The 23,216-nt window shown below is 38.1% G+C and overlaps 1 protein-coding gene across 17 annotated transcripts in view; it reads left to right on the forward strand.

Annotated features, from left to right (window-relative positions):
• The window catches only part of LOC105490348 (dystrophin), a 2,266,916-nt gene that overhangs the window by 2,089,615 nt on the left and 154,085 nt on the right, over positions 1–23,216 (forward strand). For 4 of the 17 annotated variants that reach the window (XM_011755859.3, XM_011755857.3, XM_011755860.3 and 1 more), the window contains exon 1: positions 22,835–22,982. The exons of the other annotated variants lie outside the window; for them this stretch is intronic. In XM_011755859.3, the coding sequence (XP_011754161.1) occupies positions 22,963–22,982 (20 nt within the window). In that variant the 5' untranslated portion in view covers positions 22,835–22,962. Of the gene's footprint in view, positions 1–22,834; positions 22,983–23,216 lie in introns of those variants that run through there. 17 annotated transcript variants of the gene reach the window in all.

The raw sequence follows: 23,216 nt of genomic DNA on the forward strand, positions 1-23,216 counted from the left end.
TAGTGAAGTGCTTGTCTAAGGTAGACAGAATTTTTTCTTTAGAGAGGAGCAAAAAAACCCCCAAAACACTGGCATGTTCTTTTGATGTTCTATTTCCCAGTTGATGTCCAGGTTCACACTACTCCACAACATCTTCTTCCTGTCCCATTGCCTTTTAACCCTCTCTCCTCTCCCGCCACCACTTTTTTTGCTTGTTTGTTTCTTCTGCTTCCACCATTGCTTCTGCTCTGAAGCAATCATTTTCTCTCCCTTCCACCAAGGGTGGAATTGGCACAGTCAATTGGCTTGGGAAACTGCTTACTGATCTGTCTTTTTTGAACACTGGAATCTTGACACTAGTTATCATTTTGAAGACAGCCTGGTTTGGATATTTATTAAGAGGAATCCTTAATTGGTGTCTTTGATTGGAGTATTTGAAGGAGTCTTTAATTGGAGGTTTTAAGGCACCAGAAAAGATTCATTAGGAATGACTGACCTCATGTTATATAAATGAGAAATATTTACCATTTGCTGTACACTTAATTGAAGCATGATTATATATAAAAGCATATAATTAAAAAATGTAAATAAATACCTAAATAAATAAATGTCTATAACTAGCATGCCAAAGGATTCTGGTATCAGCTTTCAATTTCTTTCAGTAGAGACTGAACAAATCAGAAAAAGGGGATTTATACCTATGCTCCTATAGATTATACTTTCTTCTCCCAACATCCAGTTTTAATTGAATCTCCTCATTGTGGTTTCTTTCAACCTTGAGCTGCACAAGTTTTTTCTCCTGTCAGAGCTTTTAATACACATTGACAAGAATTATTAGTCTCTATCTGCAGTTGCTCCAAGTGCAGGTTTGAAATCAGGAGCCGTCGTCAATGTGCTAACACATGCTACTTTTGGTATTTATACACAGTGCCTGCTGCCAGTTACTTGCCACTTAGAATGTGTTTTGTTTCTTTTTTTTTCCTCTCTCCCCTTTCTGTATTCTACCTTGCATTGTTGGAGTAGAAGGATTCTCTGTTTCTTTTGGCAGAAAGAGAAAGTTTCAGATTGGGGTCTAATGAAAAAAAAAAAGGTTCGGTTATACAGATGTACAGATGTTCTAAGGTCACGATACCTCCAATAATATTCTTATGTGAAACCTCTTCTTTATGTTCAACCTGTGTGAGTTACACTTACACATAGTAGGCATAGTAGCCATCAGTAGTAGTTGCTTTAAAACACAGGCCTCCTAGGCTCTGGTTTGTACTAAAACATCATATTCAAATACAAGCATTCCAATACAAAGTGGAGAAACAGGGCCAGGTGCGGTGGCTCAAGCCTGTAATCCCAGCAGGCTTTGGGAGGCCGAGGAGGGCAGATCGCTTAATCTCAGGAGTTTGAGACCAGCCTAGCCAACCTGGCGAAACCCGTCTCTACTAAAAATGCAAAACTTAGCCGGGCATGGTGGCGCATGCCTGTAATCCCAGCTGTAATCCCAGGCTGAGTTATGAGAATCACTTGAACTTGGGAGGCAGAGGTTGCAGTGAGCTGAGATCAAGCCGCTGCACTCTGGCTTTGGTAAGCCTTGGTAACAGAGTGAGACTCTGTCTCAAAAAAAAAAAAAAAAGAAAGAAAAGAAAGAAAGAAAAGTGTAGAAAGAAAGAGAGGATCTGATTAAACTCAGGAACATTGCTTCTCAAATTTTAATATGCATACAAATTGCCTGGAAATCTTGTTAAAATCCAGATTATGACTCGGTAGGTCTAAAATGAGACACGATAGTCTACATTTCTAACAGGCGATGCTAGTGCTGTTGATCTGTGGACCAACCACACTTTGAGAAGGAAGGAAGCAGGCTATTATATTTACTCATTCACTTGTTCCATGATAACTCTTAAAACAGACTGCTGACTTTAATACAATTCAGAGCACCAAATAAAGATTGTCATATGCCTTATTTTTAACCTATCGTCTTATATTAAAATTGTCTGATAAACTTCCCAAGTATGCGTATATATTGTCATTTTAAATAGGTTTCAATAAAATGAAGATTCATGAGTAGGCATATAGGAATAAATGAGGTTAAAAATTTGATTTATCATTTATATTTCTACTTTCTTTTGAAAGAATCTGTAGTGGTTTAAACATAAGAGCACAAGATGAGCCAGTGACAGGAAAAACCAAGTGCATCTGACAGCTTAGCTTATTAGGTCTAGAAGACAAGATCCGTTACTTGGTAGCAAGCTACTGGGAATATTGGTGTTCAAAGCTGTGCTTTCCCGAAGGCAAAAACAGCATCAAAATATGAAAAGCTTTTTACTTCTGGCATGAGTGATAAAGATGCAGATCTGAGAAGCAGGTGAAAAAACTTAGCTGATGCTTCTAAAGGCTAATTTTATATAAGTGTTCTTGTCCAGCTGTTCTTGGTAAGTCCAGCTGCTGGTTGAACAGGACAGGTGGTAATCCCTGTTCAGTGGCTCATTATCACCCAGAGGCTTTGATCTGGCGAATACATAATCAATCAGCTTCTGAATATTAATATTCTTCCTATTTTCATTTCACTTGTTTTACCTAAATTTATTTTCCAAAGTTCCAATATGTTTTTGTTTTTTAATAAGATTATTTTTGATCATTTATTTATTTTGACATAACTAGGCTCATGATATGCCAGCTGGAGTTTATTACACCCCTGAATCACAAACTTTTTTTCTTCCCTCTTTATCTCCTTATAAGATCCAAATCGCAAAACCTAAGGATAAAGTTTTAATTTTGGAAGCACAAAAGACTGAAACTATTTTAGAGGACAGCATTAATGAAAATCAATATCTAAAAGCCTCATTTTAAGACTGTGAGCCCCATAGTCTGTACTTCGAGTTTCTTCAGAGTTGTGACGTGCATACATTAAGGACTAAGAAACTTTTTGTTAAATAGTCACAAATGTGAAAAGTAAACTCTCTTCAATTAGTCATGTATTCTGTAGTGCATACATTGGTGGTCATTAATTAGAAAGGTAGCAATTAAGATATTTTCCAATGCTTTCTTCATTTGTTAACTTATTTTGTGTTATATAGCTATATATGTTTATATGTAACATATATGTCCTTGTAGTTTTTCAAAATTATGATATGTTTCTCAGGTTGAAAGTACTAGCTGAGATTTTTGTCTCTTCACTCACAAGCATCTATGTAGCTGAGAATTTGCTTCTTTTTACACAAATAGGAAATATCTTGAGTTGCTTTACTCCCCTAGAAAAGATCTTCAAAATCGGAGGAACCAGGGGTAGGGCAGGGGTAAGTAAAAGACCCAGTACCCTAAGGCAAATAGACTAAATCTAGAGGAAAATTTTACATTATCCCACAGTATGATCTGGGAGCATTAGATTTGTCTGTAGGGGAAAAATCAATTCATAATAAAAATTATTGACAATGGTTTAATTTGTATTAGTTTTGCCCACTTCCCTGTTATCTCAGAATGGCACCTCCATGGACAGTGGGATGGTCCTAACAGCCTAAATATGGTAAGCTTTAAAAACAGATGGCTTAGGGCCATTCTGCTTATTATATCATTGCTTTCAATAGCATAACTGTTCTTCTCCAATGGCCCTCTTTGTTTTTTGCTTCATTACTGGCACATTTCTTTAATATGTAATCTATAACATTAACATGAAAATGGCTCTCAAATACTATTACTTTCTCCATCTGTGACCCAGTACTGTTTATCATCATCTAATGATCATTCTTATTGCAGATGGCCCTCTTTAAATGTTTCAGAATAGCATTTTAAAGACATTGAGGGTGCTTCCTATGTAGATTGGCAGACTGAGTGGTTTAATATCTAAAATCTCTGTCTACACGATGTGTGATAAATGACTGGAGATGCAAGGCACCAGTCAGTTCCAAAGCAAGGTGTAAGAGGGACAGGAAGAGAGTGATAAAAAAGAATACATACTCTGTGTGTGTGTGTGTGTGTGTGTGTGTGTGTGTGTGTGTGTGTTTAAGCCATTAGATTTATCTTTAAGGAAAGTTTGAGTAGGAAGAACAAAATGTAATCAAAAGAAACAGTTCTTGGCCAGAGGAGGTGGCTAATGCCAGTTATCCAAACACTTTGGGAGGCTGAGGTAGGAGCATTGCTTGAGGCCAGCAGTTCAAGACCTGCCTAGTCAAGGTAGTGAGACCTCCACCTCTGCAAGAAAAAAAAGAATAAGAAACAGTTCATTATTGCAATTCTTAAAGGAGTTTCTGTTTCCTTTCTGATCATTCACCATGGTAGTAATAGAAAGGAGTGATACCAAATTGATAAATGAGTTCCCTAAGGCTCAACATATACTAAATGCCTGTGCTGAGCTTCCAGGTTTCCAAGTCCCTAGAGCCTCTCTGTCTGAAGATCCTATCACAAAGAATTCTTTGTCTTCATCTAGTACTTTCTTTCTCCTCTCTCTATTCTTTCCTCATTTGCAGACACTTGCTGGAGTCTGTCAGTCGAACATAGATGATCCCTGACTTGCAATGGTTGGATTTAAGATTTTTTTTTTACTTTATAAGAGTGCAAAAGGGATACACATTCAGTAGAAACCATACTTCAGGTACCCACACAACCCCTCTGTTTTTCACTTTCAGTACAGTATTCAATAAATTACATGAGCTATTCAATGCTTTACTGTAAAACAGGCTTTGTGTTAGATGATTTTGCCCAACTGTAGGCTAACATAAGTGTTCTGAGTAAATTTAAGGTAGGTTAGGCTAAGCTATGATGTTAAGTAGATTAGGTATATTAAATGCATTTTTGACTTACAATATTTTCAACTTATGATGAGTTTATTGGTATATAACCCCATTGTAAGTTGAAGAGCATCTGTATCTGGGTTGGAGCAGAAGTATTACTAGTAATGCTTCCATGTGTCAACTGTTTGCTTAATTGATATGCTACCACACATGTCTTGAGCTTGTTCATCCCATGGCTTGCCACTGTGTTGGAAAGGAAGGTGTTACAACATTGCCATTAATACATTTCTAAATGGGGCCAAAACCAATATTTTCTTTATCTGCTAGATCTTTTTTGTTTCCTTCTTTATCTGTATATGGGGGCTCTTCCCAAAATTTAGCATGTGTGTTTTATGATTCTCAACATAACATTTATGGTCCTTAACATTAATCTCATATTAGAAAATCAATCGTGATGAAAGTGAAATGTAGGCCAAGCCAGGGCAGTTATGAGGACCAAATTGTTGGTGTAAAACTTTTATAATTAATATTTTCGTGAATTGATAGAACTTGCTTCAGAGAGCTGAACTCAGAAAAAAGAGAAGTATTCTAACCTGAAGATATATTTTTAAAAGCTCATAATTTAAGGTAGGGGGCAAGTAGATTTGGCCATATTTTGGGCTTTCTTCACCAATTCGGATACGATAATGACTAAATTTGTATCCTAGATTTAAATTTGCTGGATGGAAAAGAAACACAAAAATATAAACCCCATCTATGCAAACATAACCATTAACATTCTTATGCAGAATTTTGGGGTGGGGGGGAGGGATTTTGTTATGTTTTAACATAGCATGTTAATTTTTAAGATAAAATGGAAATATTATTGTGCTTTTGTTAATTTTTATGCTAAAAATGACATTTTAGGCACCTAATCAAATTCTCTGAGTTCTTTCACTAAATAATTTTGCTTAATATTTGATTAAATTCATTTTTACTAAAGATCAATGGAATTTCTTTCAGTTTGAAAAGTTGAAAAAATGAGTTGACACATTGATTCAAAGAAAAAGTTATGAAATTTGAGAAGAAAAGTTATTGAACAAATTTTATTTAAAATACATATAGATATTATGTGTATCTGCCTTCATTTTCAGGATAATGAATGTCAATATTAAATGTGGAAATATTCTAAAATTAGAAATCAGACTGCACTTGGTTCAAAGAACCCCTTTTTTTTTTTTAGAAAAGCCTTTTAAAATAATGATTGAAATCCAGTCAATCCTTACCCTCACACATAATCCTCATGCATGATCTTTGTTTTTTCCTATCTCTCCTCTAAATGTCCTTTACAAAGATGAGAAATGTTCTTCCCAACACAAAATTCCTTTGATTATATATTAGAAAGAATTGACACTTTGCAGCAAGGTTTAGGAAAAGCTAACATAAGTAGAGCTTCTGTGAAAACTGTTTTACCAAAATATACTGGATTTACTGCTGATAAATAATGGATTTTTTTTTTTTTTTTTTTTTGCTATTTACATTTGCTCCTCATTGAAACTTGTAAATGACTTTATTAGTCTTAGGTAACACATTTCATTTTGCCTTGGATAAAGACGCTTCTTCAGTAAAGTGTTCATTTATAGCATTAAGAATCTTGAAATATAACTGGTGTCATCAAAGGGTAGGAAGGTAGAAGCACAGAGAAGTGATTAATCACCTTTCCCCCAATGAATGATCTACTGTCAAGTTCAATAATCATATTTCATCTATAAAGAGCACTTTGAGCAAAGCCTATGTTTTGCACACATGTCATTACATTTGATTACAATTAAGTATAAATATATGCCAATTACTTAGCTCTAGTTAAAATCTGCAAAAATATAGGAGGCTTGTGGGTGATGCAAATTGGAGATTTGCATAGGTTTAGGGTACAATATTAGAAAACACTGTAGTTTTATTTTTGCTTTATGACTAAAAGGCACTGGCTATGTTATCTTGTTTGTTCACCAAACTAAAAACAACAGCTAAAAAGCAATGTAACAAATTTCTTGTAACCTTCTTAGCCCATCCACTGCTGTCGCATGACTCTCACAAGTCAGAAATAAAGAACCATTTCTCTACAGAAGGTCATCAATTCATTTGAGGGCCATAGATAAGTAAAGAATAACTTAGCTTGAGACATTCGAATCACTTGCTTTTTAGGTAAGTATTTTGGCTTTTAAAATGACACAAATCTGACCAAAATGTTATTCAGTTTTATGGGAACGGGATTCTTTTCTAGATAATCTTAGGAACGATCTTAACTCATATTGTTTTTGTTCAGGGAGTAGATCTAATTTGTTAGAAGTGCTGCCATGGGATCTCATTCTACTCAACAGGAGTGCATTCTTCTTATCCAATATCCACTAAAACTTACTCCTTCTCCCATGAAAAGAGTTACCGGTGGAAAACTCAGAGAAAACATGGGAAGGGGATTGGTGATGTCATATAAGGAGATTAGAAAGCATTTTTTAACATTTAAAAAATGAAGAGATGAATTTAAAAATTTACAAACCAGTAAGTTTGATGTTGATGAGCAACAAAATCCTGGAAAATGACATTGTACTGATTATTAATGACTACATAGGATAACATGCTGCTGGGAATCAGCATGATACTCTCAAAATTTTCCATGTCACATGCACCTCATTTTCATTTTTGTTATGTCTACTTGATGGTTAGATGAGAAGACTGTTATAGACAGCATAACTTATGATTTTACAGCATATTTTTCAAGTTCTCTTTTGAGGATATTGGGTACAAGATAAAGAACAGTGGGGCTGGGTAATAGGCTGAATTTGAAGCTGATTAAATAATGACATCTAAAGAATGTCAATTAATAGATCTAGAGCAACACAAAATAGAGTCTCTGTCCTTGGTCTGTATTTCAGATATCCGTGCCTTTGCACATGGCTGTTTCTTGTTCAGTCATCTCTTAAGCTCAACTCAGCCCTCTGTCTGAAGACCTCATTTGGCCAGTCTTGCCCATTCATTACTACTTCTGTGAACTCTCTTTTGTTATTTTTTTCCTGTTTTATTCTGAAAATGGATTGAGCTAGATATGTGGAAGTTATGGGAAAGCAAATTTTAACTAAATATTAAAGAAACTTTTGTAATCGAGCTCTCCAAAAAATAAAATCCACCACTTTGAAAAGCTTAAACTCCCTGTACAGTAGATATTCAAGACTGAAATGACTGTCTCACCCCTAAAGGCAATTTCTGTATTGGATGACAGGATATAATTCATTAACCTTTAAGGTCACTTGTGAATCTAATGTTTTGATATTTTCAGAATTAATCAGAAGGGAACTGACAGCATGACCTGAATCTGTCCTATATTTATATAAACATCCTGTGTAATGCACCTCATTCTTTGTCCAATTGTATACACTTTTGAATGTTAAATTTGATTTTAGGGCAAACACTTTTTTTAAAAAAATACAAATCAACTTTATTAAATAATAATTTACACACAATAAACTGCCTCCATTTAAAGTGATTCAGTGATTTTTGGCAGATGTGTACTTGTGAAAGCACCACTGCAGTCAAATTACAGAACATTCTTACTCCCCCAAAAGCCTCCTTGTGCCCCTTTGCAGGTTATTTTTTCTTTCACCCCTGATTCTAGGCAACCACTGATTGTCTTCCTCTCATATGTATTACTTTGCATTTTCGAGAATTTTCTATAAATAGAATCATACAGTATTTTTGTATGTATCTGGTTTCTTATATTCAGCATAATGATTTTGTTTCCAGCTTGAGGATATTATGAATAAAACTGCTAAAAATTGTATACTTGTTTTTCTAAATACCCTTTTAAAAATCTTAACTTTTGAGAAGCATATTACTAAAATAACTTCCCAGGTTATATGTGTATTTGTTCATTCTATTCATTTCAGCGTTATCTTAATAACAAGCAACTGGAGGACATGCACCAAGGCTAAATTGACTAGGTGTTAACTGAATTCTGTGAGAAAGTCCTAGTTTCTAACATTCTTTCTTGGGAGCAGATGTGTAACAGCTACTTTTGCTGCATAACAAACCAATCCCAAAACTTACTGGCTTAACACAGAGGTCAGCAAACATTTTCTATAAAGGACAACATAGTAAACACTATAGGCTTTGCAGAGCACTTTGCGTCTTTGTTGCTTATTCTTTTTCTTTTTACAACTCTAAAAATGTAGTCATACTTAGCTGAGGGGCTGTACAGAAGCAAGCCATAGAACAAATTTGAGCAATAGCTCATAAACTCTATAACACAATGGCCGTTTACTTAGCTATTTGATGGGTGGACTGGGCCATTTATGTGGTGTGACCAGTTGTACTACTCTTTGCCAGGCATGCTTCTGCATCTGTAGTCAGCTGGTGGCTGGATAAGCTATCTTGACCTGACTCATATATCTGATGGTTGGCAGGCTGTCATCTAGGAACAGATGCATCTAGGTCTGTGTGTATCTCATCATCGAACATGCTAGTTCAGGCTAGTTCACATGGAAACTTCTCAGGTTTCTGCTGTGTCATGTTTGGTAGTGTCCATTAGCCGAAGCAAGTCATGTTATAGGGCCATCCCAGATGTAAGGAGTGGGGAAAGACTCCACCTATTGGTGGGAAGAGATACAAAGGCACACTGCAAGAGCCAGACACCAAGGAGAGGGCTAGAACTTTTGGCCATTTTGCAAGGTATCACAAAATATTCAAGAAAAGTTACAGGAAGGTTCCTCTGTGGACTAAATTCCTTTCTGAATTTAGATGTAGTTAAAATGGGGTATGCTGTTAAAATTCATGCTTTGTGAGTAATCATTGCTAGGCTAAACTGTCTGTGGCTTCACAGTCACTGGTAGACATACAGCATCTGTAATCTAGTGCTTTTAAAATATAAGAAATACTAGTTACAAGTCAGGAAACAACAGGTGCTGGAGAGGATGTGGAGAAATAGGAACACTTTTACACTGTTGGTGGGATTGTAAACTAGTCCAACCATTATGGAAAACAGTATGGCGATTCCTCAAGGATCTAGAGCTAGATGTACCATATGACCCAGCCATCCCATTACTGGGTATACACCCAAAGGATTATAAATCATGCTGCTCTAAAGACACATGCACACGTATGTTTATTGTGGCACTATTCACAATAGCAAAGACTTGGAATCAACCCAAATGTCCATCAGTGGCAGACTGGATTAAGAAAATGTGGCACATATACACCATGGAATACTATGCAGCCATAAAAAAGGATGAGTTTGTGTCCTTTGTAGGGACATGGATGCAGCTGGAAACCATCATTCTTAGCAAACTATCACAAGAACAGAAAACCAAACACCGCATGTTCTCACTTATAGGTGGGAACTGAACAATGAGATCACTTGGACTTGGGAAGGGGAACATCACACACTGGGGTCTATCATGGGGAGAGGGGAGGGGGGAGGGATTGCATTGGGAGTTATACCTGATGTAAATGACGAGTTGATGGGTGGTGACGAGTTGATGGGTGCAGCACACCAACATGGCACAAGTATACATATGTAACAAACCTGCACGTTATGCTCATGTACCCTAGAACTTAAAGTATAATAATAATAATTTAAAAAAAGAAATACTAATTACAAATGTAGTTAGTTAATCACTTATTACTACTGGGAATTTAATGAAAGCTGCTGTGATTAAATACTGAAAAAAGAAAGATTGTGTCTTTCTTTCTGGTAACGTTCAAAGCTCGTCACTCTTTTGAAAGGAATTTTATTCTTAAAGCTGTTATTTTTACTCATAATATGCTTAATATCCCCACGGCTGTAGACTGTCTAAAATGTTCCTACAATTATATGAGAATACTTTTAAAAATCATGATAATTATCAGTCTTCATGGACACTTACTCAGATAAATTTCCCCAAGCACTTAATAGGATGAATTTATAAGCATTAAATAGAATGGGGACCATCCAGCCCTAAAATGTCACCATTCTGTCAGGCACACACTTGCCAATTTATTGGCCTGGACCTGAGCACACTACCAAAGGCTTTGAATTAGGTCTCACTGCAAGATGGAAGCAGAAGGGCGTTTCTTAGTTTACGTTTTGAAGTGTTTTGCTCAGACAGGCAACGTGCAGTTGTGTACAGTAGTGTGAGCTACCTGTTACTTCCCTTAACAATACTTTTAGCAGCAATGTTTTTCCTTCTGCAATGTGACAATATCACCATGCCATTTGGAAGAAAACAAAAAGGCTGAGTGATTTCTGGTATACTCCCAAACAGCCACCCAAACGAACAGCTGGCAGAGAAGACACCCCCTAAAACTTGGAGCAGATTCTCAGCCCCTGCAGCATCTCATGTGGTTAGAACTTCAGACTTGATGAACGCCTCCCCAGCTTGCTCCCCCTCCTGAATCTTTTAATCCTCCTCCAGTCTCTTGCAACGCTCCAGCCTTTAGCAGGGAATAAGACTGCAAACTGTCTTCTGTCAACTTCTTTCCAAATCCTAGTCTAGAGAAATTATAATGATGCATGATTGTCCAGTGGGCATATATAGTTCATCCATGCAGTAAAGCCTGTAGCTTTCATCTTTTTTGCCAATCCACTATAAAAAATTACATTTTATATGTCATCCTGATACACACACACACACACACACACACATATCTATACCTGTAAATCTTTTTCTGTCTATTCATGCTTGTATGATTGAAAGAAAAGTTTCATAAAACATTACTTACCCTTACCAAATAATACACTTTCGTATTTTCTCTTTTTTAAAATTTCAACTTTTATTTCAGATACAGGAGGTACATGTGCAGGTTTGTTACATGGGAATATTGCATGATGCTAAGATTTGGGGCTCATGACCTGTTACCCAGATTGTGAGCATAGTACCCAATAGGTAGTTTTATAACCCACTCTCCCCATTCCAGCCTCTACACTGTCATATTTTCCATTCTTTTCTGTTTCATTAAGAACAATAGTGGTAATGATCTACTATATAGATTTCATGATGTACTAAAGGTTCATGACCTGCAGTTTGAAAAACACTGTACCTAGTTTTATCTCTACCTCAGTCCAGGCCATCAAAAGTTGCATTCTTAGACCACTTTGCCTTGGCCCCCATAAGATTTCCTGAACTCAGGTGTACCTCGGCATCATATTCTTGGCTCATGTCGAGGGGCACTGAAAACTGCTGAAGGGATTTTTCTGAAAGTCGACACCATGCAGTGTCTGCCATCTTAGATCCCACGCAGATCTGTTTATTCTATCTAAGTCATTCCAAACTTGGATTTTCCTTTGTTTCACTTACACTCTTTCCTCCTTATCAATAATCCAAATAATAAAATCGATCATATTTCCTTTTATATTTTTTATTTTGCTTTGGCATCTACAAAGGCCACAACCACCTTCTTTTTTTTTTTTTTTTTTGAGACAGAGTCTTGCTCTGTCGCCCAGGCTGGAATGCAGTGGGGCGATCTCAGCTCACTGCAAGCTTCGCCTCCCAGGTTCACGCCATTCTCCTGCCTCAGCCTCCCAAGTAGCTGGGACTACAGGCGCCCGCCACCGCGCCCAGCTAATTTTTTGTACTTTTAGTAGAGATGGGATTTTACCGTGATAGCCAGGATGGTCTTGATCTCCTGACCTCGTGATCTGCCCGCCTCGGCCTCCCAAAGTGCTGGGATTACAGGCATGAGCCACCACACCCAGTCACCCACCTTCTAAAATACTTTTTTACTGAAATATATTAGGCATATAGAAAATAAGGGAGATGCTGGTTAAAGGATACAAAATTTCAGTTAGGAGGAATAAGTTCAAGAGCTCTATTGTACCCCATGGTGACTATAGGTAATGAAAATATATTATATTCTTCAAAATTGCTAAAAGAGTAGATTTAAGTATTATCGCCACAAGAAATGATAAGTATATGAGGTAATGCATATGTTACTTAGCTTGGTTTAGCCATTCCACAGTGTATATCTATTTCAAAACCTGTTATACATGATAAAGATATACAATTTTTATTTGTCAATTTTTTTAAAAAATTAGAAAAAAATGGTTTAAACTTAAATGTACAGTTCAGTGAATTTTCACAATCTGAACACACACATTTAACCAGCATCCAAATCAAGAAACAGAATGTTACCAGCCTTTAGAGGACCCTTTGTGTGCCCTTCTGATAGTTATCTATTCTCCAAGGGTAACCACAATCTTGATTTTGAACACCATTAAATATTCTGGCCTGTTCTTGTCCTTTATATAAATGAAATTGCACAGCATGTACTCTTTTGTGTCTGACTTTTGTAAACCTGGATTCATCCATACTGTTGTATGAAGTTGTGGATTGTTCATTCTAATTGCTATATAATATCCCCTTGTGTCAATATCCTACAATATATTATATATTCTACTGTTGATGGGCATTTGGTAGAAAAAATTATGTTATAAACATTCTAAGACATGCCATTTGATGAATAATATGTATGCATTCCTTTGAGGACTATATCAAGGGGTAGAATTTCTGGGTTATAGGGTATGTATGTGTTCAGCTTCTGTACATTCTGCCAAACAGTTTTCCAATGTGGTTGTACCAATTTGCACTCCTCCTAACAGAGCATGAGAGTTCTAGGTGCTCCACATCCTTTCTAACACTGTATTATTTATCTTTCTCATTCTGGTGGGTATGCATAGCACAATTTTAATATCCACATCAAGCACTGTGATCTTCAAATCTGTGTTCTGGCCAGGCATGGTGGCTCACGCCTGTAATCCCTACACTTTGGGAGGCCGAAGTGGGCTGATCACTAGAGGTCAGGAGTTCGAGACCAGCCTGGCCAACATGGTGAAACCCCCGTCTCTACTAAAAATACAAAAAATTAGCTGAGCATGGTGGCAGGCACCTGTAATCCCCGCTACTTGGGAGGCTGAGGCACGAGAATTGCTTGAAGCTGGGAGGCGGAGGTTGCAGTGAGCTGAGATCTTGCCACTGCACTCCAGCCTGGGTGACAGAGTGAGGCTCCATCTCAAAACAAAAAACAAAAAACAACAACAACAAAAATCCCAAATCTGTGTTCTAAATTTTCCTCTCTTCTTAAAGTTTTATGGTATTTATATTTCCTCAATGCTGGGTTTTATCTATTAATTTTTAAGAGTTCTACATTGTTATAAGTTGCCCTAAAGCCTTTACAGAACAATGCACAGTATAAATATGTACATAGTATATACACAAATATGAATCCATGAATGCACAGCTAATAGTGCCATTATCAAAAATCCTACACTTTTCCTTTTCCTCTAGTCCTCACATTCAATTGGCTCAAAAGTAGCATTGATTTTATTCTATAACCTGTCATGAATTCAGCCTCTTCACAAATTCCCAGTGCTCCTTTCTTAGTTCAGGCTTTCATCCACTCTTAACTAGGCTGTTGTCATCGTCTACTTGGCATACATTTCCATTCTGATCCCTCTCCTCTTTTCCACCCCTGTTTCTTCCCACCTCAAATTTAATTCTATTTAAAAAAGAAAGATATTCAAAAGTACAGGTGGTGCCAATTTTTTCTTCTCTGTCCATCATATGCGAAGAGGCTTCCAATTCTTTGTCGACCTGTTTCTAAGGGATAAGAGTAGGTCAAGCTGTGAGGACTTCATTTCCCACATGAAGGTCTTATTGATACTAACTCAAGAATGTGATTTGATGTCCTAACGGGGAAAGTAGTATTTTCTGCCAGTTAGCCTTCCCATGATATCCAATCCAATATTGGCCCAATACATTTTTGAGTTCCTAAAAAGCATAGACTGATGTCATAACACAGCTGTATGTTAACATAAAATTCTGTACCTTAGTAAATTATTAATATGAGCTATTAGCTCCCAGAGTCAATGTAAGAAACTTGTTTCAACTCTTCATATTCTAGCAAAAAGAAAACACACACATACACACACACAAAACCTGACTTAAGAACTAACTAGGCGATTAAAGCCTACTTAGTTTTTAATTGAAGTGCATGTTCTCTAATCCCAAGAGGTCAAACTAATCACCTTTCCCTTTCTGCTGCTTTTTTTTCTCTATTTCTGTAATTGTTATAATCTGTCTGATATTGTGTTTAACTATATGTGGGTCTATCTTCCCTCATTAGATCATAAGCTCCTTAAGGAAAAGGCCATATTTCCTTGGGATCCCACTAGTAAAAAAAAAAAAAACTGGATTACAGTGTTGAAATTTTTATATATTTCCATGTCAATCTCCAAACACTCCCCAGTTTTTACCAACCATAAAGAAAAAATGAGAAGAGTTTAAATGATAAGCAAAGACATGTAAGTGTTCCATAAATACACTATGTTTGAAGCTATTTAAAGAACTTAATAGAGGATAATATTTAATAGAGAAACTTAGTCTAGATAGAGCACATAAAAAACATTTCTTGGAAATTTGTGGATAAATAAAAGTGCCTTGCATCTGTATTTTCCTTTCGTCTTCAAAATATGCCTTGACAAAAGAAAGCCAGAGTTGGAGTACAAGATTCAGACATTGGGAGATCATTAATTGGTTAAACTGGATTTTATCTTATTTCCCCTTTTATGGATCCCTGTCTTTGTGTGGAATTCCTACATGCTAGCTGTTCAAGGCTTGCCACCAGGAGACTTTCTCCATCAAGCTAGGGGACATTTCTCTCTCAATGTCCCCCACCAAATCAATATTCACTTGCTCTCTGATTACTCCAGGTTTCTGCTGTCTGCTAATATGAACATGGATATCCCTTTTAGCATGCGTGAATACTATTCGTATTTTAATCTCAGCCCCACTGAATGATAGCAAATGCTGTGAATTTTATGCCTATCTTAGGTTATAGCTAGTGCTTTATCTTGCAAAAAAAAAAAAATCTTACTTTTCTTACTTGGTTCCTTCTTAAATGTAAAAAACGAAAAGAGGAAAGGTGCCTTTTATAAACTGCTAAAGAGCAGTTTACTAAAACTCAGACCTCTCATTTTCCTTCACACGACAATCTAAAATACAATGTTAAAGTGAATTTATTTTGTTCTGTATACCTAACTATTCCTGAACATACTGAGTTCTCTTTTAAGAAATCATACCTGTCTGACAGGCTGCTTTGCATGAACACAGCATTCCCCAGCCTTCAAATTGCTGTCAGAATCATTATGTCATTTTGACCCCCAAAATGGCAGTATTATCCTCATTCTATAGATGAATTAACAAAAGCTTCCAAGTGGTTAAGTGACCCGCCTCTAAAGGGTAGAATTGGTCTGGACACTCTGCCCCTCTCTCTTCATGCCTTTGCTGTAATACACAGCTATGCTTGCTGAAGATTAAGGAAGCTGCTTTTGATAGAGTGTGATTCTTGTAGATATTCATCTCAGGAAAAAAGAAAAAAACGCTGGTGTCTTCATCTGTAGCATTTGATTATTACATTTTCCTTATCTGTTTCAACTTAGGATGACTTCCTTGTTCTCTTAATTGACTGGTAATTCCTTTGTTTACTTTTTTCCAAATCTCAAGAAGCAAGTCTACAGTATTAACAATGGTTACATTAACATTTAACATTTTTTAATGAAATTTGAGTATTTCAGAAAGGGGTAATTTAGGCAGGCATGTATGTAGAACTTTGCATTTTAATTAAAAAGACTCAAAATGAAATGAACCTCTGACAGTAACAGATGACTCCTTCTAAAAGCTGCATTACTACTTGATATATGCTCAGTATTTTCTTGTGAATAAGTGCTACAACTTGTTTCAAGAAAAGTGACAGGACTAAAACAATTAAAAAAGACAAAGCTGCTCTTTTTTAATCATATGCTCATAAATAAAACTAGGTTGCAAATTGTTTCCAGAGAAGCAATTGACAAAGTATAAGTAAATCACTCTAAGAACTAAAGCTGCCTTGATTTTTTTTAATGTTTAACCAAACCTCTATCCCTGTCCAATGATGAATTTTCTTTGACAAATAAATATTTACAAAGTATGAAATATAGACTTTGGGCCTTTCCTAAGGCCAAAGCATACTGTTTAACCTAAAATTTAATATATTTTTCTCACCTCAAATACACCAAAATAAGAACATAACTAAAAAGTAATTCTCTCTTGTAGTAGACTGTCCATTAATCTTTTGTTAGATGATATTGGGATTGTGAGTTTCAGGTAGAAAGAAAAACTGTAATTTCTAGATTGATCAGAAAATCTGAGACTATTTATGGATTTGAAGAAAACAATAAAGTCTGATAAAATAGAATTTTCTGTAACCTCCCTTATGGAGTCAAGAAGGAGGAATCTTTCAACATTCTCCCATTTTGCAATGAAAATTCTTCATGCAGTAAATAGTTTGATTGGGTAGATCAAAGGGTTAATTTACTGCTGATTGGAGAAGAGACCCAGACTTCCCCAATTTAAAAAAAAAAAAATGTGATGTGTAGGAGGAAGGTAGAAAGAGGCCTCAGAATGAATTCACTAATTGGGGTTTTCACCTGCTGTGAGTCTAATCGAATACAAAGCCTTATTTGTAGCTGAAGAGGAAGAGAGATTATGCAGAGTGTAAGAATTTCTGCCTAGTTTTGAAATTCCTCTTATTTGGCACAATCGGTGGGGAGAGGCAGACAAATAGTTACAAGTTTGAGCTGTTGTTAAGGTAGACCAGGAATGCTGTAGTCAGATATACTTGAACCACCTTAACCAGTGATCCATTTTTAGCAGGAGGTCGTGTGGGTCACACACATGGGTTATCGCTATAGCTGGCAGGCTAATAGGTACTCCAAATTCTTTCCCATGAAGCAACAGTCGGCCTGTGAGGTTAATGAAGTATGGCTTTATTTTAGTGAAGATGCTAAAATTCACATCTTTTTAGATTTCGGCTTGATATAGGTGGCTCTGTGAAGCTTTGAGAAATCTTATTAAAAGAAAACTGCGTGAGAGTGAAGCAGAGCTCGACATTATCTGGAACCTGTCTGGTGAAATCTCTGGTTTAGATGGCAGCTGGCTCAGAGAGAACTTTCCTCAGCCTGGCTTACTCTGCCTCCCTAAAGAGACAGGGTCCGGAAAAATAGGCTTTTGTGTGGGTGTGAAGTGCTCTGTGTCTGAAGGTAGAGGCCTCTTCATTTGCTGGTTAATGTGAACTGGCTGGATATTCTTACATCCACAAGATGTTGGTTTCAGACTGATCTAGGGGGATTGTTATATATATTTCAATTAGTATGCTATAGTATTGCCCTAACCAGCAATGATTCACCATAAGCCAACCCACTTGTTAGATGTCTGAATCACTGTTCATGGTTAGTACTTGTACTATGCAAAGAGGAACATGGAATTCTTACATCTTTATTGTACACCCAAATGTTGACATTTTACTATAGAATATGTATTCTACTTAATTGAAGTGATACCTATACTCTAAATGAATTTTTATAAAGTGATGCAGGTTATACTTAAACTTAGGGAGCACAAGGCAATATAGACAGAGATTCTTAGAGCTAGAGAGAAGCTGAACCCTAGGAGTTGGTGAAGTCTCTCAGGACCATCCCTCCAGGCAAGTACCCAGTTCAAACCATTCCTTGTCTTTGTCCTTTCCTATGCTACTCCTCATTTTTACACAGCTAACATCAGGCTAACATTGAAACCACATGCAACCCAGAAAGGAAAAAGATGTGTTCGTGGAAGGTAGGAACAGCCTAGCTTCAGCTGTTGGCCCTTCACACCCTCCACTAGATGGGCTCATTTGAACCCAAGACCCTTCCAACAGTACACTGCAAATCCGTAGCTCCAATTCAGACATCTTCCCTCTGAGCTCCAGACTCAGATGTCCAGCTGTGTCTTGGATACCTGCACTTTTACATCACCACCTCCAATTCATTATGTTCAAGACTGGATTCATCATCTCTTTCCGAACCCTCTTCTGCCACCTCCTCCTGAAATTCCTAGCTTGGAGAATGCTACTCATCCAATCTTGGTTGTCACTCAAGGACAATGGTCCTTAACCTTCACTGCATATTAGAATCACTTTGAGAGTCTTAGAAATCCTAATGTCCAAGACCAATTAAATTAGAATCTCAGGTTGGTGAGACCCAAACATCTAAATTTATTAACGACCCCTGAGTGATTCCAAAGGGTGGCCAAGCTTGAGGACTATTGCTTTACTTCTTCCTTCTTTTCCATTCATACATCCAGTCAGTCAAGACTCCTGTAGTTGGAACATTATTGTAACATTTCTCCACCTCCTCTGCCACTGCCATAATTCAGATCCTCCTCATACTGCAATCTCCTTGTACCTGATGTCTGAATTCCAGACTCTGTCTTCTGATCAAGTCCCCACACCATTGCCTGAGTGATTTTTCTAAAAGACAAACCTGGCAGAGCCACACTCATGCTTTAATTCTTTCTTCCTTAAAAAGCTCCCTCATACCTTTCAGGATACAAGTCAAACTCCAGATTGTCACACTAAGCCCTTTCCAGTTTGCCCATTTCTCTTTTCTAGCCCTTATCTTGATGTTCTCTCCAAAAGATCAAGCAGACCATTGAAGCTCTTGTAAAGAACAAGCTGGTTGCATCCTTTTTACCCTCACACCTGCTGTTGTCACCATTCATAATTGTTGATTTGCCTTTACCCTCAAAAGCCAGAAACTCTTTGTGGGCCTACAGTGGAGGCTTTTAAGAATATTTATCCAATGACTGAGTCTCGTCTGCTTTTTAGCCCCAGTGTGGGGGGCTCTGACCTTCTCCTCTATCGGTAGTCCCCACTCAGCATCCAGTCTATTGCCCCAGAGGGTGGCTTTGGCTGGATGGGTCTCAGTTTGGTCAGGGTCCTGGGAGAAACAGATGGTACATTCAAATGCAACACTTGAAGAGAGTATAATGAAAAGGCTATTTACAAGGCTCTAGGCAGGCTAGGAGAAAAAAAAAAAAAAAACAAGGAATGGTAAACATTTCCCCAAAGGGGTAAAGGGAGGGATGGTTTGCGTAACCAGTGGAATGCTGTTGCTGTGGGAAAGGACTGGCCAACAAGACTTGAGCTGCAGGTCAAGGAACTCAGCAGCTCCCAGGCCCGAGATCAGTAGGAGGGAACCTGAAGAATAAATACCCAAACATCACTCTCCTCCTATCCTTTCCTCTCCTTCTATAGGCCTTTCATCACTGCCTCCCAATTGGCTGAAAGCAAAAGGAAGCCAAATAGCAGGAAAGCCTGATTGATGTCCCCACAGAGGTCCCAATCTCCTGGCGCACAGAGCAGAATGGAGAAGGACAAAGAATAGAGATGGAGGGGATAATGGGGAAATATCCTGCACAGTCCCTTAGGTCAGAGATGCCCTTATTTTCTAAAGATACTCTCAAAGTTTAAGTGGTTCAAAGCCCAGAGTTTGAGCTATGGGAAAATTTACTGGGTCGCCTTCTTTGACCTCATCCCATTTCATTTCTTCTTTATCTCTATTTCTAGCAAATTGACTCTTCTCTGCTCTGAGCCATCAGTGAGATTGTCTATGAGCACACTAGAAAAAACACAGACCTTTCCCACAGGAAAAGAAGCCATGTCTCTTCACGGCAGCATAGCAGAATAGCTAAGCGCATGAGTCTTGGAGCTGGACTCCCCAGTTCTAATCCTTGCACCATTCTAGACAGTGGTACTGGGAATGAGCAGGTCATGGCTGATTCTGAAGTCAAAATTTTAGCTGAAGTTTGTTCTGGTAGCAGAGCTGCAGGCTCTTTTCATGTCCGTGGTTCATAACAAAACAGTAATAATAATAATAATCAGAAGAAGGAGGAGAAGAAGAAACATCTACTATAAATGAGCAATTAATATATTATCATACATGGCATCACTACATAATTTACATATGACACAAAGGTATATCAGTTATGTTCTTTTCCAAATGCTTTCCTCTAATAAGCAAAATTCATAATCTGACTGCAATTGACAACCAAACAGTCTCTGTGATGCCCGCGTCATTTCTTAATAATACTTTCAGTATTTAATTATAATATGACATCAAGATTTGGGAACAAGTCTTCAAGTGCCTATAACTCCAGTCTAAAAAAGAATTTAAAGATGTATTTTTGAGGATTGCCATCTGTCAATTTTTTTAAAAAAGTCTGAATAGTGATTTCTTATTCCATTCTTTTTTCTTGTCAACAGATTATTCTTAGTAGTTTCCTAATTGGACACTGAGAAAAGAGACTTAAGCATTTATAGAGAAGCATGTCAGAACTCCTGAATTTTGAGCAGGTAATTTAAAAGTGTAAAGTAAACGAACAAAAAAAAACAGGAAAGAAAGAGAGTGACAAATGTCTTACTATCCAGGTGTTACAAATCCTTAGTGTATCGATTTGTAATATTTACAAATGTCCATGCTCTGAGGCTTGTGTCTTTTAGTTGAAATAAACATAAACAATAGTTAAGTGATTTGCCACACTGACACAGAGATTGCTGTCTCTGATTTACTGCAAAGGGCACCACTTCCTCATTACAGGACACTAATCCCTCTTCCCCAAAGATAAGAGCAGACCTAGAATATACTCTTAGACCAAGGGACAACTTCAGCCAAAGCAAATCTTAGTGTGCCCCCCTCAGACCGTAATAGCAGCTGCCTCCACAACTCACTAGCTAAAAATTGCTAAAGGGCAACACTAAGAAATCTCAGTGTATGAGCCAGAATGCCAGAAGAAGTGCCATATTTGCTTAAAAATAGCAATACCGATCATACTTACATGCACATATCTTTAGTGATAACATTTACCTTGTTATTTGGTTTGTTAAAGGTAATAAAGAATCCTGGCTTTCCCTTTTGCTTTTATCCACATACTTTATTTTTGCCTCTTTTGCCATGCTGTAGCATTAGATAAAGCAAAATGGGTGTCCTTCCACCTAAAACATTCTAGGGGAAAAATGTTGAGCAGAAAAGGATTATTTAAAAAGAAGCCGGACATGGTGGCGTGCACCTGTCATTGCAGGCACTTGGAGGCTGAAGTGAGAGGATGGCTTGAGCCCAGGAGTTGGGAGACCAGCCTGGGCAACACAGTGAGACCCCCATCCCATAAGAAATAAATTTTTAAAAGGGGACCACATTTAAACTGTAGACTGAAGTGGAATGAATCAATCAGACAGGAGAGTGGAAAGCAAATGTTTGAAAGAAAATAAAAAGAAAAGCAAGCCAACAAAATAAATGGACAAAGAAGGACAATGAAAATATCACTAACAGTTTATCGTAAGATACTCTTTGGATGCTAATCTAAGGTATTATGTGAAGTTTGCAGAAAATTCTTGTGCTAATGAAGGCTTTCTTCTTCTTTTGAATATTTCCAAGCTTGAAATAATTGTGTGTAGTTAACTTCTATCATCATATTGCAAACTCTAAAATAGGAATTATTTGAACTGTTCAGGTCCTGTAACTTTTCCAATAAAATATTCTATTGGAAACGAGTTCCTTCTAGATTTTCCTAAAAGAATACTAAAGGACCAAACCGTGCAACACCACTGGTGGTAGTGTCTTAATTTAGAGAGTCCATACCAGTGATTCTCAAACATTAGTATGCTCAGAGTTTCTGGTTCAATAGGTCTGGGCCGGGCCCAGGGAATTTTCATTTCTAAGAAGTTCGCAGGTGATACTGATACTGCTATTCCCAGGGACTACATTTTGAGATCCGCTGCTATGTCACAAATCCAAATACAAAGTCTTTTTAACAATCCCTTTTAGCTTCACGTCCTTATCGCCGGCCACTTTAATCTTCAACTGAGGAGGAAGGGAGAGTGAGAATTATGTATATAATTTTTTTCTTTCATTTTTAAAAAAGAAAACTCCAAGCCCACACTCTTAATTATCTGGGATGAGGTCATTTGCACCTGGGTCATTTATTTAGGCAACAAGTAGTCTTGCTGGAGGCTTTAAGGAGGTGTTAACAGAGCGGTGTGTGGCTTACAGGTTCCTGGGTCTACCTTAAATCCCCATCCTCTTTCTTTCTTTCTTTCTTTCTTTCTTTCTTTCTTTCTTTCTTTCTTTTTTTCTCTTTTCTTTTTCCTTTCCGTTTTGAAAGCCCCAACTGCCCAGTCTCTGGGTGTCCGGGTTCCCAGGTCCCTAGGTGGGGGCGGAGCCCGACACGGCCCCGCCCCGTCTGCCCGCAGCGCCCCCTCCCCGGCCCGCCCGCGCCGGCTCCTCCGCAGTGCTTTCAGCTGTGAGCTTGGGCGGCGGCGGCGGCGGCGGCGCTCCACTTTCGGGGAGCCCGGCGGCTCTGGGAAGCTCACTCCTCCACTCGTACCCACCCTCGACCGCGGAGCCCTTGCAGCCATGAGGGAACAGCTCAAAGGGTAAGTGGATCGAGGCCCCGGCCCCGTCTCATCGCCGCAATCCGTGCACTTGTGGCGCGAGCAGGGGGCAAGCTGAGGCGGTCAAAACTTAGACAGGCGCGGCGACTGGACCCGGGGCGCCGGGCGGCTGGGCGTCTAGGAACCTCTCCCGCGGGTTCCCGCGGCGCGGCTGCAGGTGCGCCCCCGGGGTTTCTCCCCAGCCGCCGGGCTAGTGGGGGAACCTCTTCCCTCGGC

The sequence above is a fragment of the Macaca nemestrina genome, chromosome X (genome assembly GCF_043159975.1).
Source record: "Macaca nemestrina isolate mMacNem1 chromosome X, mMacNem.hap1, whole genome shotgun sequence".
NCBI classification, from domain to species: domain Eukaryota; kingdom Metazoa; phylum Chordata; class Mammalia; order Primates; family Cercopithecidae; genus Macaca; species Macaca nemestrina.